This window comes from Aquarana catesbeiana, linkage group LG01 (assembly GCF_042186555.1).
Source record: "Aquarana catesbeiana isolate 2022-GZ linkage group LG01, ASM4218655v1, whole genome shotgun sequence".
Taxonomy (NCBI): domain Eukaryota; kingdom Metazoa; phylum Chordata; class Amphibia; order Anura; family Ranidae; genus Aquarana; species Aquarana catesbeiana.
In genome coordinates, this window is record NC_133324.1 from 406944145 (window position 1) to 406964022 (window position 19878).

The following is a 19878-nucleotide window of genomic DNA, read 5'->3' on the forward strand; positions in this document are numbered from 1 at the left end:
AATGGCTTGGGCAGGAAGGGGGTGTACGTGCCCTGTATTGAGGTGGTTAAAGTATGTGTACATCGATTTTGAAGCAGTCGAAGATGGCAGCATCAGTATGCAATTCTCATACAACTGCTTGAATTGCCCCCAGACTACGAGACAAGACATTTCATTATAATTTCATTATAAGGGCAACCTTCTGCATGACAGCAATATCAGAATGGAATTTATTTATTCAAAAAAGGTTTACTGGAGTTTGTTTAAATGCTACAGTGTCATGTATCGCTAATCATACCTTAAAACAAACATACCTTGATAAACAGATTCTTGCCGAAGTAACACCTTTGTGATCAAAGGAAAAATCACCCACATGGCGAAGAAATAAGCAGAGCACAGGCCTTTATTAGTAAGAAGCACCATTGGTATGCCCCATGAAAGCAAGGATACATCAAAGAATAGATCTCCAAGGTATTGCTTGTTTGTGTTCTGGAGAACCGAAAGAAGAAAATAAAGATATGCCTAAAACGGGAGTCAAATCACACAACATCCAGCATACTACATATTCTGTCATATCGTTCAGGAAACTGGCATGAGAAGGAGACCAGTCTACTATAGCAGCAAAGTAAAGGGTAAGTTTACTACATTGGCAACTTTCACTTGAGCTAACAGCTGCCATCTACTGTCCAGGCTAAATACTGCAACAAGCAGTTGGAAATAGGGCTTTATAAACTAGACAGCTTTGCTTTAGTCTAAATAAAAAGCAATGCATGGCTTTGACCTAATAAAAAAACTGTCCTGTGCCCATTCAGGGTCTCTAGAACACAACATATACTCCCTCGGTACCACAATCCCTGTGGCTCCATAGCCAGTGCTTCTGAGTAAATGGGAGTGACCTCCTCCCAGGATGCAGAACTGCCAGGTCCAAAACTCATGTCTAAGCCCTTACACAATCCAATGCAGCCTACACAGGGTTTGACAAAAGGGAAAGAGCAGCACTGTATCCTTGAAGGAAGTAATTATGCTTCCTCCTACCCAGAAGCACCAGGTACTTCACAAGGACAGGAGATATGGGTGAAGGAGGGAGTATAGATAGGTAGAGAGGTGGACTATCAACAGACTCTGAGTGGGCAAAGTGATGAGTTTAGGCCACTTCAAATGATATAGCAGAACGGATATTTGCTAGACACTGCAGAAACCAATTGGTCATTAAAGGATGTTGATCATCCATGATAGTTCTATGGTCATGGTTTTCTTATATCAAGAACGAGAAGATCTTAGCAAAATATACATTAATGATATGCTAGTACATTTAATATCTTTGCAATGCCATAGAAAAAAGACAGTACATTGGTTAACCAATGTGGACAGTCAATATTGTCTACCAGCTTTAACCCAGTAAAGCCAAATCCTCCTGGGAACCATGAATTCTGCTACATACACTCCTCTGCATTGTAATCAAGAGGCCGTGAGAAGCTGTGCACAATATCACGTTTCCCACTTTCACCTATCTACAAAAAAGACCTAGGTGTTAAAGATTGCAAAATCAGAGGAAAAACATATGATTTTTTACTTCTTTTATTATCATTTCTTCTCCTTAACCTAAGCTGTTCCAAACATTGGTGTTCTAATTCATCCCAAAGCTCCTACTAGGCAAGTATTGCAGCAGAGTTTGGGTCAGTTTAGGTTACAGAGCAGCAAGCGGGGGCAAGGAATAGCCAACATTTAAATTATGGGTTTAGATCCACATTAAGGCATTGCTTTTTCATTGTAGTTCTCGTGTGTGTGTGTAATCTCTTAAAGTTATGAGAACACTTACTGCAAAATAGAATTGTTTAGCCAACGAGTGCATTAATAGGAGCTTAGCTAGACCAGCAGCACCATACAGAGCCACAGACACATAGAAATGTGTATACCATGAGAGAGCACAGCCACTCAAAGTGACCAGCACCGCCATGATGAGAACAGTTACTATAGCTGAGACCCAGCTTGTCACTGTGATGAATAGTCCAACCATGAGGTCACGAGCATAGTTCATACCTACACAGAATAAAATAAAATTAATAACTTCACAATGAATACACCTACATTATAAAATTGCAGAAATAGTTTAAAAAGAACTGAAACTCCTCCTTCCCCAATTCTGTTGCCTGTTGATTTGTCCAGTATGAACTGCCCAGATTTGATCACCCACTAAATGTAGTGAATCATCATTACTGTTTTGTGCGAATAGCAATATCCTTTCTGTTCCATTGTATTTGTTACTTAAGTTATGTGTAATAATAAAGAAATCCTTAGTTTAATATATTATACATACTATGCATGCCTAAATACAAAAACGGAGCAGCTGGAAACTAAGAAAAAAAATGAATTGACTTAATTTTGAATTGAAGTAAGGAAATCTTAAGAGCAGCAATTGGACTTCAACTGTACTGACATAGTAGCAGTAACAATGTTTGAAATGTTCCCGAGGAGTTGTTTTTTTTAAAAGCTGAACTACAAAAGCCAGAAATCTTTCAACAAAAGCTGGCCACAGATGTTTTTTTTTTGTTTAGATTGCTACATCCACACAAATGAGGTGGATCATGGAATTTCCCTACTCCACTACCTAAGAACACCCCCCCCCCCACGCCAGGTAATTGGAATTTGACATCGGCATGCACTACTTGCTATCAGACTACTCTGATTAACAGCTGCAGCCACCGATTGAAAAAGGTTTCCTAGCTTGTCCCTTGCCCGTTTGATTGACTTCTGGTGAGTAGAGACAGCCACAAACTGATTGACATTTCAATCAGTGTATGGCCAGCTTAAGTTTGGCTCTAAATTTCTGCCATGATGACAGACTATAAATTTTACAGTTTATTTATTTATTTTACAATTCCTGCTTACACCTAACTAGCCTTAAAGGGGTTGTAAAGGTAATTTTTTTTTTTTTTTTTAAAATAACAAACATATCATACTTACCTTCACTGTGCAGCTCGTTCTGCACAGAGTGGCCCCGAACCTGGTCTTCTGGGGTCCCTCGGCGGCTGTTTCAGCTCCTCCCCGCAAGCATTTACCACCTTAATGCGAGCTCCCTCGCATGGTGGTGAGTGCTTGCGGGCGCGCTCCCGTGATACAGCCGGCGGCTATAGCCGCTCGCTGTATCACTCGGCCCCGCCCCCCGGCGCGCCGCGTCATCGGATGTGATTGACAGCAGCGCGAGCCAATGGCTGCGCTGCTTTCAATCCATCCACTGCAGCCAATCAGCGACCAGGCTGAGCTGCAATGAGGACGAGCAGCGAAGATTCGAGGCGTCAGGTAAGTAAAACGGGGGGGCTGGGGGCGGCGGTACTGTCAAAAGTTTTTTCACCTTAATGCATAGAATGCATTAAGGTGAAAAAATGTTTATCTTTACAACCCCTTTAAAAACGGCCCTGTCCCCCTCCTAACACCTATGCTAACTAACCAATGTAAGAAAGATGTATATACTTACCCATTTTCAGGCTGCTTTGGTCCAGCTCCCCTGTCTTTGGTCCAGCGCGGCTGCAGCAGAGAGGAGGGAGAGCCAACAATGGATGGACCACTGAAGCCTATGGGTGATGTCAGTATCCGGGTATTACTAGGAGAGCATTCCCTCCTCTGCCTTGTAGCCACGGCTGGTTGACACAGGGGAGATCATGTGACCTGACCAGAAAGGCCTGAAAATAGTTGGGTTCAGTATATACATCTTTCTTACACAGGTTAGTTAGCATATGTTTTAGGAGAGGGGAGCAGTTTTAAGGCTAGTTAGATGTAAGCTGGACTTCGACTTTAATTTTTTTAATCAGCACTGATACATACAATAGCTTACCTGCTCGCTTGTATTTAATGGTGTTTTTGCTTAGATAAAACAAAGCAACTGTGCCAATGATGTAATTTACAATGGTACCAATGCGAGCTGGATAGGACAGCACAAAGAAGCCGCTCATATCAAAGAAAACCAAGTTCCCATGACGATATTCTGACGAGTCAGCAAGAAGATGTGAAGATGCCAAGTATTTCAATACCCCCATTATATTGTCACCTGGGTGAAAAACATTTCACATTAAAATATAATACATACAATATGAGTACAGCATGGAAAATGACAAATAGTTTAGATGTTTTACAAAGAGTTAGAATAAAATGTTACTAATGAAGTAAAAAGCATATAACACAAAGTCTCTGCTGTACCTCCTCTGTACCCAAAGCCTCTGTGGCACCTGGAGTTGCCACTGCATCCACCATCTCAACCTTTACTGCACCCACTGTCTCAGTTGCACGTTTGTTGCACCCACAGCCTCCCCTGTGCCCCAACACCATTTCCTGACAGTTATGCAGGTATCTATGTCCCCTACCAGACAGGAGCACAGGAGACATCAATGTACTGTGAACGTTTTCCTTGTGCTCCTGTCCTAAAGCAAGTTAGCCTTCAATGCCAGAAAGATGTTATATCCACAACACTAGGCATATCATACATCGTTTCACACTTGAATTTCTGCAGTAGAATGGCATTTTTGAAAATGCATCTAATGATATTTAATGTAACTGTACTAAAAAGGGAATTTAACATATTTGCATTGATTTTTTTTTCCACAAGATATTTCCTTATGTTTGTCACAGCAAAATATGTTAGACACAAATTATTACCAACCTGCTCTTTGGATGGAGTCTGTGTGAATTCTATCTGATGTGTCATATTTTGTATGGTATATGAAGCCATTCTCAATGAATGCCAGGTCAATACCTAAAATGATAACAGGCATTACAGAGATTAAAAAAAAAAAAGGTAAACACAGCAAATGTCTCCCAGGACAGTCAAAATTATATTCAATAATGCAAAGCAAATTGCAGACTGAAAAACATGCTGTACACTTCCCATCTTTAAGATTTACCACTAACAAGACCCAATTTATTATGATTTAAATGTATGGCTGTGTATATTCGTATTCATCCACTTCGCCATGGGACAAACTGCATATCCACACAGAGTCACCATCAAATTGCAGAATCACACGGTAACAGGTTCATACATAGGCTATACACAAGAATTAAAGGGTACAACTATGTGAACGAGCATGGATAACCTACAGTTAAAAAAAAAAAATTTAATCTAGAAATTTTATATAATATATTTTATATATATATATATATATATATATATATATATATATATATATATATATATATATATATATATATATATATATATATATATATATATATACATACATACATACACACACACACATACATATATATATATATATATTTATTTTAAGTATACACGCAGTATCTCACAAAAGTGAGTACACCCCTCACATTTTTGTAAATATTTTATTGTATCTTTTCATGTGACAACACTGAAGAAATTACACTTTGCTACAATGTAAAGTAGTGAGTGTACAGCTTGTATAACAGTGTAAATTTGCTGTCCCCTCAAAATATCTCAACACACAGCCATTAATGTCTAAACCGCTGGCGACAAAAGTGAGTACACCACTAAGTGAAAATGCCCAAATTGGGCCCAATTACCAATATTCTCTCCCCGATGTCATGTGACTCGTTAGTGTTACAAGGTCTCAGCTGTGAATTGGGAGCAGGTGTGTTAAATTTGGTGTCATCGCTCTCACTCTCTCATACTGGTCACAGGAAGTTCAAAATAGCACCTCATGGCAAAGAACTCTCTGAGGATCTTAAAAAAAGAATTGTTGCTCTACATAAAGATGGCCTAGGCTATAAGAAGATTGGCAAGACCCTGAAACTGAGCTGCAGCACAGTGGCCAAGACCATACAGCGGTTTAACAGGACAGGTTCCACTCAGAACAGGCCTTGCCATGGTCGACCAAAGAAGTTGAGTGAACATGCTCAGCGTCATATCCAGAGGTTGTTTATGGGAAACAGACGTATGAGTGCTGCCAGCATTGCTGCAGAGGTTGAAGGGGTGGGGGGTCAGCCTGTCAGTGCTCAGACCATACGCCGCACATTGCATCAAATTGGTGTGCATGGCTGTCGTCCCAGAAGGAAGCCTCTTCTAAAGATGATGCACAAGAAAGCCCGAAGACAAGGGGTCAGAGAATACCAACCAGCTGTGTGGCTAATAGAAATGTGCATGTCAGAATCAATGTTCACAGAACGGCCAACAGAAATGCGCATGCAGACGCGCACACGACCACGCATGCAGACGCGTGCACAATGTTTCTTGGTGCCAGACGGGCCATTTAAGGATGCTTCTGCCTGTGCTCTATAGCTTTCCCTGTGTCCCTCAATCTTGTTCCCTTGGTTGCTGACCTGGCTTACTCCTCACCTGATATTGGATTCCTCTTCTGTCTTGTCGTTAGTTTCTGACTCGGCTTGTTCCTGACTTTGGCTCTACTCCTGATTTGGTACCTTGTTGCCCGCCTGTTGACCCTGGCTATCCGGTAACCACGTTCCTGCCTCTGATCCTGACTTACCGCCCTGCTCGAGTGTCTGCCCAGCTGTCTGCTGCTGCAGTTCTGTACCACGCTGAACATTCCTGCTGCAAGTCTGCTGAGAGCTCTGATCAGCCACACACCCTGGCCCTGCAGCGCAAGTGGAGTGCTTTCTTAACCTAAGCTAAACTGCTGTGCACTACACAGCAGTTGCTGTGGCTACGGTTCCAGATCTGATGATTCTCCTGCTGCCTCGCATCTCCTGCTGCAAGTTCCCTAACCTACATCTGCAAGCACTCATGTTCCTCCTGTCCCTTGGCGCCCTCTGTTTCACTTCCAGTGGAACCTGGGTTGGAGATACAAGAGAGCCCAACCTCATCATTTCAGTCTTCGCTCAGGTACGTGACAGTACCAGTCAGCCTGAAGTTCCAGTACCCGTCATCGGCCTGCTGAGCCGGTGCCCGTCACCCAGCTTGCTGAGCCGATGCCTGTGACCCAGATTGTTGAGCCAGCCTGAAGTTCCGGTGCCCATTACCCAGCCTGTTGAGACTGTCCCGTACCTGAGCGGAGACTGAAATGACAAGGTTGGCCTCTCTTGTATCTCCAGCCCAGGCCAAACTGGAATGGCAACCGGTGAAGCTCTGATGCCCAAGAGGGTTAAGGCAGTGCTTGAAAATAATGGTGGCCACACAAAATAGACACTTTGGGCCCAATCTGGACATTTTCACCTAGGGGTGTACTCACTTTTGTTGCCAGCGGTTTAAACATTAATGGCTGTGTGTTGAGTTATTTTGAGGGACAGCAAATTTACAGTTATACAAGCTGTACACTCACTACTTTGTAGCAAAGCGTCATTTCTTCGGTGTTGTCACATGAAAAGATATAAATAAAATATTTACAAAAATGTGAGGGATATACTCATTTTTGATAGATAGATAGATATATATATATATATATATATATATATATATATATACACACACACACACACACACACACACACACACACACACACACACACACACATCACTCTCATTAGTCCCCACTTAAAACAGAGAACAGGTAAAGACATAGGTAAAATGCAAGCAGGAAGGGAAACTGATATCAACCTATAAGTTCTTATTTGTTCCCTTCATCCCTCTCAGTATATCTGATAACAAAACAAACATGCAAGACAAAATGCAGCTTATTCAGTTACATCAATGTAAGACAAAGGTCCATTCCACAACAAAGAGTCCGGGAAAAATATATTATGAAAGTAGAAAAACGTCAGAAAACGACATACAGTGGAACCTTGGTTTACGAGTAACACTGTTAATGAGCGTTTTGAAAGACGAGCAACTTTTTTTTAAAATTCTGACTCAGTTTGCGAGTGTTGTCTAGCAAAACTAGTAAAATTCAAGCTAATGGGGTGTGCAGCACCGCATTTGGCCAGAGGTATGGGGGCGCCGGGGATACTCAGAATGGTTTGGAGCCGTTGAACCACTCAGAAACACTTGGTTCCTGAGTGTTTCTGAGTTCAGCCGAGCTGTCCCCGAGTATTTCCAAGGCTCTCCAGTGCCCCCCCCAACTCTGGCCACATGCGGTATTGCATGTAATAGAAGTCAATGCGGAACGATTTATCTTTGTTTCCATTGACTTCTATGGGGAAACTTACTTTGATATGCAAGTGCTTTGGATTACAAGCATTGTCCTGGAACGGATTATGCTCGTAATCCAAGGTTCCACTGTACCATTCATTTGCAAATTAAACAAAGTTTATAATGTATAAACATATAGCATTTAAGATAATAAGAGATCATTAGCTATAACATTAAAACAAACCTGGAATATTGCCAAAATCTCTGTAAATGCGGAAATCTGTATCTGAAGGGATAATACCACTCTGGAATATCTCTTGAGCCACCACTGATGCAAAAGGGTGGATGGCAGCCTCTGCATATGCTTGTACCAACCATGGGTTTTCAGGGCCTGTCAAAACAATTATAAATCGAAAAAACATAACTATAGATAAACCAGTAACTAAATAATGTGCACACTCTAGTCTTTAATCAATACTTAGGCAATTGTATACATCCTCTGGACTAATATTATGGTCCAGCACTTGACCTACATTGCCTTGTAATGTCACACACACCTGGCAATTTTTGTGACTTCTTTATACTTCTTACATTATATGCTTTATATGGTTGTTTAAAAAAAAATTTAAAGTGGAAGTCCAGTCAAATAATGAAAAATGTTCTATTATTTATATGTAAAATATCTTTATCTTTGACATTATTCATTTTCTGTATAGCCGATTGTGTCGCTTAGAATGTCTAGCTTTGATTGTGTCGCTTAGAATGTCTAAAATTACAATAAGCGTATATTGCTTGGTTTGTGCAAAAGTTATAGCGTCTACAAAATAGGGGATAGAATTACGGCATTTTTATTATTTATTTTTTACTAGTAATAGCGGTGATCCACGATTTTTAGCGGGACTGCGACATTGCGGCGAACAGATCGGACACTTTTGAAACTTTTTTGGGACCATTGACATTTATAGAGTGATCAGAGCTAAAAAAAATAGCCACAGATTACTGTATAAATGTCACTGGCAGAGAAGGGATTAACACTAGGGGGCGATCAAGGGGTTAAATGAGTTACCTGGGAGGTGTATCTGTGGGGGAAGTGTACTGACTAGAGGAGGAGAGAGATCGCTGTGCCTGATCACTTGGAACAGCAGATCTCTCTCTTTACTCCTGTGTCAGAACACAGATCTGTCTGTTTACATTGACAGATCCCCGTTTTGGCTCTCTGAGGAGCGATCGCGGGTGGCTGACAGACATCGCGGCCACGCAGATCGGCTCCAGCGTCGTGAGCGTCCCCCTATAGCTTCTTAAAGCGGCCAACGTACAATGAAGGCGGTTTGCGCAGCTGTGCCAACCTGCCATAGTACAACTGCGGCGGCTGGTCGGCAAGTTGTTAATAAAAGGTGTCAGTTTTGCCTATCACATGAGAAACCCACACTTTGTTCTTTTCGTTTCTACTACAGAGCCTGAGAATAGATGGGGGACTTGCCATTCCTGCAGCAACCTGTCAAGCCATGGAGATCCATTCCCGTGTGTAGTTCCTTTTCCAATTGAGACTTTAGGACTATTAATCATTTGTTTTGAATTCCCCTATACACTCATTTTATTTGGCTTTAAGGCGGCTTTTGCGCTTTGCGTTTTGGCTTATAAATTCATGGATGAAGGTCTGCTTTAAGATGGCAATACAAGGTTAAATTGGAAGTCCGGGCTAGAACTAAATAAGCGTAAAACTGCTCCCCACCTTCTAACATCTATACTATGATGTTTACATTCCTTGGGACAGCCATAAAACTGATATTAAAAAAAAAAAAAAAAAAAAAAAAAAAAAAAAAAAAAGGGCCCCTGTCCCTCTGTGCTCAAGCGCAAAGGCGATTGCACACATCAGTCTTGCATGCATGCAAACAGAGATCATCCCACACATGTGAAGTATCACTATGAATGGCAGATCCTGGGCAGCAATTCTAGCACCATACCTCCTGTGTAAATCTAAAGTGGTAACCCGTAAAGGATTTTAAAGCGTCACCTATGTACAATTAAATGTAAGTAGTTTGTTGCCATTGCACGGGCATGCACAATTTTAAAGCGTGACATGTTTGGCATTTATAAAATTAAATTTAAATTTTAAAGTCAATTTTAGAGTTAATATAACACTGGATTATGTATGGTGTTTATTTGCATTAAGATTCAAAAAAGTGCGTTTGAAAAACCGCTGCACATATACCGCTGCTTTAAAAAATATATAATGTTTGGGGATTCTAACAAATTTTCTAGCAAAAAAATACAGATTTTTACATGTGCCAGAAAAGGTCTGTTCTTCAATGGCTTGTCATTTTTTTTCTTTTTTTACACAAATTTGTACATTTTTAAATGTTTCTAACACATAGTATGTACATACCAAGAATTGCACCCCAAAATACATTCTGCTACTACTCCCGAGTATGGCGATACAACATGTGTGAGACTTTTCCACAGCCTGATCACATCCAGAGGCCCAACATTCAAATAGCACCTTCAGGCTTCTAACATATAGCATGTACATACCAAGAATTACACCCCAAAATGCATTCTGCTGAGCAAGGCTAAACAAAAGATTACCTGTGGTTTAAGTAGTGCAGTTGTCCACAGAGGAGAGCATTGGTCCAGGCAGCAGGCAGGGACACGGTCAGCGACAGTGAAAGGAAACGTCCATGCAGTAGGAAGGAATACTATCCATAGTCAGTACAGGCAGAGATATTGCCAGCACAGAAAAAGCATTGGTCCAGGCAGCAGGCAGAGATGTGGTCAGCAACAGCCAAAGCAATTGTTCAAGCAGCAGGCAGATACATGGTCAGCACAGCCAAAAGCACTGATCCTGTCAGTAGGCAGGAACATGGTCCATAAGCAGGTAGTACAGGTAGCAGGCAGAGGCAAGATTGATTAACAGGCCAGGGTCAGATGGCAGCAGGCAGAAACATCAGGCTTAGGGACTCGGTCAGGTAAGACCTGAGCACAGGGGGTAGGTGGGTCTTCCCACCCAAATCTCTTCATAGCCTATGGGTCTGCAGACCCTAATCAGAGAATTACAAAACCCAGAGAAAGACAAAAACTTTTCTCCACTCGTATAAAATATTCTGGTGCGCCTCATAGAAGTGAGACCCCTGTGTTGTCCTGAATCCCACGAATACAGTGGCAGGACAAAAGATCAGTTCAGGAGGCAGGAAACCAGCATTGTAGTTTAACAGGCTGAGGTCAATTCACATGGAAGGAAGAAACATGGTCGATAATTCAAGTGGCAGGCGGCAGGCAGAGGCATCGTCAATAAACAGTCCAGGGTCAGTTCAGGTGGAAAGCAGAGGCATTGTCAAAAATAGTCCAAGTCATACAGGGAAATAGCAGATGCTGGACACTGGAAAAATAACTTTACTTCACATATACACTATATTACCAAAAGTATTGTGACGCCTGCCTTTACATGCACATGGACTTTAATGGCATCCCAGTCTTAGTCCCTAGGGTTCAACATTGAGTTAGCCCATCCTATGAAGCAAGGTCCATAAAAGACATGGATGAGCGAGTTTGGGGTGGAGAAACTTGACTGGCCCGAGTCCCGACCTCAACCCAATAGAACACCTTCGGGATGAAGTAAAGCAAAGACTGCAAGCCAGGCCTTCTCATCCACATCAGTGCCTGACCTCACAAAATGCACTTCTAGAAGAATGGTCAAACATTCTCATAGACACTCCTAAACCTTGTGGACAGCCTTCCCAGAAGAGTTGAAGTTGTTATAGCTGCAAAATCAATATTGAACCCTACGGACTAAGACTGGGATGCCATTAAAGTTCATGTGTATGTAAAGGCAGGTGTCCCAATACTTCTGGTAATATAATATACTTCACCAATAGTGTAGTGATGTGTGAAAGATCCAGAAGCATTCTCCAATACAGAGGCCTGGCTGGGAGGGACATTGGGGACAGTAGTATCAGGTGTCACAGCGAATTCCATTACTGGAACATACACCACAGCTTTTTTGGGGTTTGCGGCCTGTTTGGGTAAGAGGGAGGATATCGGGGAAATGCCTTTCATGAAGTCTGGGCAATGAATCAGAGAGAATTTGTTCATGAGCATAGCCATGCGGATAGAGAAGGGCCGTAACAATGTCTTCTTGGTATTTTAGGTAGGTTAGGGCTCTTTGTGCGCACTTAGAAAAGATGACATACAAATTGTACAGGGGTAACTGAAACAAGTAGATGGCGACCTTTTTTTAGCAACAGGAGTGATCTCCTGGTGGCCTCTTGTTTGGACTCTCTCCTCCTCAGAATCTGTTGCTGAGCCACTGCTTTCAACTGGTTCATACTCAGAATCTGAGTCTGACGGAGAGAGTTCCCTGCTACTCTCAGCCACCATACTCAGTATCTGGAGAGCCTCCTTGCTGCTGTATCTTTTTTTTTTTTTTTTTTTTTTAGACATGTTGATGCTTCATTGCTGATGTTAATCCCTGGTACCGTGTGCCAGATGTTGATCCCTGGTACAGATCTGTTCATACCGTGTGACAAATGTATAAATATAATATTCCACTCCATGTTCACCAGTTTCAAACAGCATGTCTTGATATGCTTGCAGGGATAAACTCCAGATGTTCAACGATCATATATAGAAAAGGGAGAAGCCTTTTGAGGGTAAAAAATTTGAGCATGAACTATATCACTAGTGGCGGTATCAGCCTACCAACTAGTTCAGATAGTGTAGAAAGTACTCTCCGATCCGACGCATTTCCACACAACTGTCGTCTACTGGGAAATGGAGAATACCCAGTAGACAGTTGTGTGGAAACGCATCGGATCGGAGAGTACTTGCAACGCTATCTGAATTAGATGGCTGGCTGATACCGCCGCTAGTGATACAGTTCATGCTCAAATTTTTTAACCTCAATGTAAATGTAACTTATCTTTTAATAAAAAAAGTTGGCTGATTTACACTTCTCTCTTTTCTATATATGATCCTTGAACATATGCGTTTATCCCTGCAAGCATATCAAGACATGCTGTTTGAAACTTCCACACATATGATCATTCCTGCACAAGCTCCTTTAATCTCTGTAATAGGGATCCATCGGATCTGGCAAAGGCCATCCTCTTTTCTTGTGGACGGAGCACTTTTTCATTTTCTTTGAGCACTGGTGGACACGGAGTGGAATATTATATTTACACATTCATTTGTTATATACATTTTCCATCAAGTGTGTGGACTTGCTTTATGGACTCGAGCTTCTGGATTCAATATAACTTTTTTTTTTGGCACACTGAAAATCGTTTGAATAATGCACTATTTATTGTGACCATTGTTTTGCATCACCAGTGCTGAATTTATGATTAGAGTATATACATCATTTACATTTATTGTTTGAGCACAAGTTATAGGAGTGATTGTGTCAAATCAATTCACTCACATTATTTGCTATTTCAGCACATTATCACGAGTGCGCTACTTTAAAAAAGGAACAGCGCACCATTAGTATATTTTTTGTTTATTTTATTCCTTCCAGGATTTGGGTTGCAGAAGTTCTATACCAGACCAGTGCAGAGATATACAGTAAAACCTTGGTTTGAGAGCGTTTTGCAAGACAGGCAAAATGTTTTCATAAATTTTGACTTGATACACAAGCGATGTCTTGATATACAAGTAGCGTCAAGTCACAACTGTGTATAAAAGAGAAGAGAGGCACCTAAGTGTGAATGAAGTGAGTTGCTAAATGAAGGTACAACATTTAGCAACTCACATCCTCCCAACTCATCATTCTCTGCACCGCCATCATCTGTTCCACTCTGCGCTCCACGAGCGGTTCAAGCCTCGCTCTACCGCAGGGTAGTCTTCCCGATCACAATTGCAGATGGACATCGGTGAGAGCCGGAGGTGCGGAGGATGTTCTATGTGGACAGCTTTACCCCAGATGCCTGCATACTTAGATGTGCCGGTTTTAACCATCAACCATGTGAGTTACCTTCATTAAATGTAACCATATTGCTACACTTCGAGGAGCCTATCTTCTCTTTTATATTCTGTAGCTCCTGTTGGATTTTGCTTCTAATCCCCTTGTAGAGGTGGCCATTTGTCAATGGACATTTTATGGTTACACAACCGATCACATTGCTATGATCTTTTTATATGGACTATAAACTGAAAGACCTATGAATAAATGGTTGTGGAACAAATCATCTGAGTGCTTTGGAATACAAGCAAGTTTCCAGAACTAATTATGCTTGCAATCCAAGGTTATACTGTATTTATAAAAACTGTGTGACAGATATTGATCCCTGGTACAGATGTGTTGATACCATGTGACAGATTTTGATCACAGGTACAGACGTGCTTATATCGTATGACAGATGTTGATCCCTGGTACAGATGTATTGGTACCGTGTGACAGATGTTGATCCCTAGTACAGATGTGCTGGTACTGTGCGACAGATGTGGATCACTGGCACAAATGGACAGATGTAGATCACTGGTGCAGATGTGTTGATACCATTTGACAGATATTTTACACTGGTACAGATGCGTTTTTACTGTGCATCAGATGTTTTACACTGACAGCACACTGTGTGGGGATACTTGCTGGGTGATCAGTATGTGTAAAGCAGTAAAAGTGCTGATACTGTGTGACAGATGTTGATCACTGGTACAGATACTGTGTGACCGATGAAGATCACTGGTACAGATGTATTACACTGGTACGGATGTGTTGGTACCATGTGACAGATGTTTTACACTGACAGGACACGGTGTGGGGACACTTACTTTACTAATAACATCCATTCCTTTCATTCACCGCTTCATTATTGGACTGAGTACTTTGGTGGGTACTTTTTCCTCACGTTTTTCATCATTATTTTCCATTGATTAGTTTTATTCCCTCACCTCTGCACAAATCCACTTTTCACCCCATACAGTCACTATTCACCATTCCTAATTTCACTCATCATCTTTTTCCCCCAGCAATCCCCATTTTGGTGATTTATCCATCACCCTGAGTGCTCCACAGTCTCGGGTCCACCCCAGACCATATCTGTGGTGGCTGTCATCGCTGGGCTGCCTACCTCAGCCCCCGGTCATGGTGTCCCCGGATGGCTCACTTCTCTCGGCTCCTTCACCATCAGCACACGGATTCCAGCGAGTACACATGTATTTCGGGGGGTCATTGCTACCTCATCCATTGTCATGTGGATATACGATAGACTACCTTTCTACTTTTAAATTATAGTCGCAACGCACATCTGCTCCTGAGGCACCGAGCCACGAAACGCGTCAAGCTACCAGATGCCTTGCTTTAATTTTTATCTTATGCTACTTATATATGGTTTATGTTTTATTAATTACACAGGAATACCAAGGTCATAGGTCATGCAGGCACTACCTTGCAGTAACTGTATATCTTTAACATGCCATTGGTGGGTTTTGTAACCTTATCAGGCTTCCTAGATGTTATCAGTGTTATCACGTTTAACAGTTTTTTAAACTCACATCAGCATTATATATGTTACATATTGTGTATGATTTATTAAACATTCCATCTATCCACCAATCCATAAAATTGCAAACCAGGTGCTTCACTTAAAGTCCCACCGATTTGTCGCTTGCTTGCTGGTTCACTTGCTTTGCTGCGTGCATGCTTGCTCACCCCTTTTTTTGTCACTGGTACAAATGTGTTGGTACCGTGTGACAGATGTTAATCACTGGTACAGATGGACATATGTAGATCACTGGTGCAGATGTGTTGATACCGTTTGACAGATATATTTTACACTGGTACTGATGTGTTTTAACTATGCAACAGATGTTTTACACTGACAGCACACTGTGTGGAGACACGTGCTGGGAGATCAGTGTGTGTAAAGCAACAACAATGCTGGTACTGTGTGACAGATGTTGATAACTGGTACAGATGTTGATCACTGGTACAGATGTACAGGTACCGTGTGACAGATGAAAATCACTGGTACAGATGTGTTTTTACTGTGTAACAGATGTTTTACAATGACAGGACACGGTGTGGTGACACTTGCTGGGTGATCAGTGTGTGTAAAGCAGTAAAAGATCTACAAGTGCTGATTATATAATGTGTCCAATCAGCTAAAAGTGCTAATTGGACACAGCCATCATGTGATAAGAAGGGCCAATCACAGAGCCCAGGTACGTCGAAGCTCCCACCTGTTTAAGTGCAGTGGCCGGTTGGGGATTACAAATAAAAAAGGTCTAAAACATAAGCAGCTTCACTAAAACAAATGTTTCACATTGAGGACTACATACCTGTCTGAAATACCAGCTCCTTTCCACCAACACCAGCAGCCTCCAAATTGATGAAAGCACGAATAAGCTTGGCCCATGGGTGTTGAGTAATGAAACCATGGCTGCCCTGAGACAAAAAAAAAAAAAGTTTTTTGCATTCATATGGTATTATCTAAGCAAATGTATGTTTTCTGTTAGTGTGGGTATGCAGTGGTATTTGCACATCTCCCTTAGTTACCTTTCAGCGCTCCCAGGTGCACAGTCACTGAAAGTGCTCCGATACTCACATACCAGCCACAATTACTTTTCAGGCAGATTTTAGCATTTTTGTCCCCATAGACTTCAATGCAAACGCCTGAAAAGTGCGACAGGAGCTTTTATCAAATGTTTTTGCAAGTGTTTTGTTGCACATTTTCTGCTCAAACAGCAGCTCTCCACACCTTTGTTGAAGAACGCCTGAAAAATAGCCTGACAAAAGTTACAAAAAGTGTGCAACTATGCTCCACAAAATGCTTTAAAAAACATTTGAAAAAAACTCTTTAAAAACATGATGCCTGGTGTGAATACCGCCTTAGAAAGCTTAAACTTTCCTACCCATATGATGGGTAGTATCACTAATGCTGCGTACACACAACCGGACTTTACGGCATACTTGGTCCGGCATACCAGATTTCGTCAGACAATTCGATCGTGTGTGGGCCCCAGCCGACTTTGTTTTATCAAAAGTTTGACGGACTTAGATTTGAAACATGTTTGAAATCTATCCGACGGATTCGAGTCCGGTCGAAAAGTCCGCTCGTCTGTATGCTAGTCCGACGGACAAAAAACGACGCTAGGGCAGTTATTGGCTACTGGCTATGAACTTCCTTGTTTTAGTCGTACGTCATCACGCACGAATCCGTCGGACTTAGGTTGATCGTGTGTAGGCAAGTCCGTTCATTCGTAAAGTCCGTCGAAAAGTCCGCCGGGCAAAGTATGCCGTAAAGTCCGGTCGTGTGTACGCGGCATAAGAAATGAGAGGTGTGAGAGGGGGCAGGAACACATGCCAATATCCCGGTGGAAGCTCATGTTTGCATATTAAAGTGAGCAGGGTTTGTGGGCTCCTAGACACTCTGGAAAGTAACTGGGTACCTGCACTAAAGATTCTAGTTTCTACATGATGTAGAACCAAACAAATTCTCAAATTTCTATGCCAGTGCTGTTTAAACATGGGTCAGAAGAGCATATTTCCTAGGCCCAAAGAAAAGCTTAGATTGCAAGTCTGAAAATGGGCTCGTATCTCATAATCCAGAGTTCTAGAATGCGAGGAAACTCCTTTTATTTAAAAGTAGGAAATATAGCCTGTCAAGTTATAAAGCAATGGGATCTCTAGTTGTTATTTTCCATATCCCTGAACATCTATCATTTTTTCCCCCATTGACATCAACTGTGGAAGGGAGTTCCACATTCGTACTGCTCTAACAGTAAATAACCCCCAACACCAGGGGTCTGAAACTGGCAGCCCTCCAGCTGTTGCAAAACTACAAGTCCCATCATGCCTCTGCATGTGGGATTCATGCTTGTAACTGTCAGCCTGCCTTGCAATGCCTCATGGGACTTGTAGTTTTGCAACAGCTGGAGGGCCACAAGTTTAAGACCACTGCCCTACACAGTTTAGGAATGAACCATTTCTCATCCAACTTCAATGTTTGGCTGCATGTGTTCTTTTAAAGAGCTTAGGGTACTTTACTCCCAATGCTAGAGTCATTATTTAAAGATTTCTATATTGCAATCATATCCTCTCTTAGGCGTCTCTTCCCCAGGGAGAATAGGTTTACATGTTTGTAGTCATTCCTCATAACATAGGTCCTCTAGGCCCCATATTAAGTGTGTTGCCTTTCTCTGGACTCTCTTCAGTTCAAGGAAATCCTTCCTGAGAATTGTTGACCAGAACTGGATGACATACTCAAGATGTGGCCGAACCAGAACTATGTAAAGTGGCAGAATTATAGTTTTATCTCTTCTATCCTTTTTGAATGCATGTTAATAGACTGCAGGCCATGCTTGGTGCAGCTTGGCAATGTATGCTACTTCTGAGTCTGATCTACTAGGACCCCCAGATACTTCTTCCACCCTTGATTCCCCCAAAAGTCTCCCCCCCCCCCCCAAGCGTGTAACTTGCATTCACATTTTTTTTAGCTCCCAAGGGCAATACTTTGTTTTTCAATATTAAACCTCATCTGTTATATAGATGCCCATCCTTTTATTTTTAACTAGGTCCTCCTGGACACTTGTGCACCTCAAGGATTAAATCTTCACTGGGATTTTGATTTGTATTTGAAGTGACCCTTTACCTTCCCCTGTCTGTTACATCCATTACACTTATTTTACGCTACATGGGCCAGTTCACACCATGAATCGCACAGGAACGTTTCTGTCTGATTCACATGCAATCTGGGTGCAGTGCAATTTCAGCCCATTCATTTGAATGGGCTGAAGTGGCACCAGCCCACAGTAAAGGTAGTGCACTACTTTTCAAAACACAGAGCCACTGGATCCCATTTTACTACTACCATGCAATCGGGTGCAGGCAAATGCACCCCATTTCTGATCTGCGTTTAGGGCATCAATAGCATTGCAATGACAACCGCTGCAGATTTGAAGAGCAGTGCGCTTTGAACGGGTGTGGGAAACATGCATTTATTGCGGGTTTTTCACACACAGCGCTGTGGTGTGAACTGGCCCTATATTGGTATGGATCCATTAGTACCGCACTTATTCTTGTTAATAGACATTTTGTATCTTTTGGTATGTGTTATACATATCCATTTTGTGCTATTTTGTTTTTGCTGTTTTAACTGCATGTACCAATTATGCACGGTTTCCTCCCCCTTGTTCTTTAGGTGGGAGAGGACAAGTATTTATTGGTGAATTTTGTATGTTTTGGGTAGCTATGACTAAGGCCCCATTGGTTGAAATGCGTTAGCTTCCTTCACTGGATATTTAAAATTCTTGCTTAAAAAAATGTATGTTTCCTTAGTGGTTTACAATGTTGTTGGCTCTTTCTTTTGAATTGCATATAGAAAATATGCCATTAATCACCACCTTCTGGACAAGCCCCTGCAATCAGTTTTCTATCTAGGTACATACAATCTAACCCAGGGGTCTTCAAACTATGGCCCTCCAGTTGTTCAGAAACTACAATTCCCATCATTCCTAGTCATGTCTGTGAATGTCAGAGTTTTACAATGGCTCATGGGATGTGTAGTTCCGCAACATCTGGAGGGCCGTAGTTTGAGGATCCCTGATCTAACCAATGCTAAAAGACATTACATTTGTAAATTAACCTTTATGGGGTATTGTAAAAAATGCCTTTGCAAAATCCAGATACACTACGTCCACAGACCTTCCTCTATCCAAATTACACCTCATCTCCTCATCAGGAACGCATCATGAAATCAGTGGGCCAGTGTGCAAGACCAAAAGTGGACCCCAGGGATTTTGGGGACCCCAGGGATTTTGGGAGTAGACGTGGTTTAAAAATTGTGCTAAATACTGGGCTTGGCTTAAAGGGGGTGTGATTAGAGTCTGAGATGACTTACATATTGCAATACTGCATACTGCAGAATGTGGTAATGTTAAATAGTGAATGTACAGTCGTGAGAGGAGTGCAG

The 19878-nt window shown here is 41.8% G+C and overlaps 1 protein-coding gene across 1 annotated transcript in view; it reads right to left on the reverse strand.

Annotated features, from left to right (window-relative positions):
• The window catches only part of ERMP1 (endoplasmic reticulum metallopeptidase 1), a 90968-nt gene that overhangs the window by 34996 nt on the left and 36094 nt on the right, over positions 1-19878 (reverse strand). Inside the window, exons 4-9 of the mRNA XM_073635142.1 lie at positions 16247-16352; positions 8217-8363; positions 4634-4726; positions 3812-4024; positions 1799-2019; positions 294-468 (exon numbers count right to left, since the gene is read on the reverse strand). Coding sequence (XP_073491243.1) covers positions 294-468; positions 1799-2019; positions 3812-4024; positions 4634-4726; positions 8217-8363; positions 16247-16352 — 955 coding nt within the window. The remainder of the gene's footprint in view (positions 1-293; positions 469-1798; positions 2020-3811; positions 4025-4633; positions 4727-8216; positions 8364-16246; positions 16353-19878) is intronic.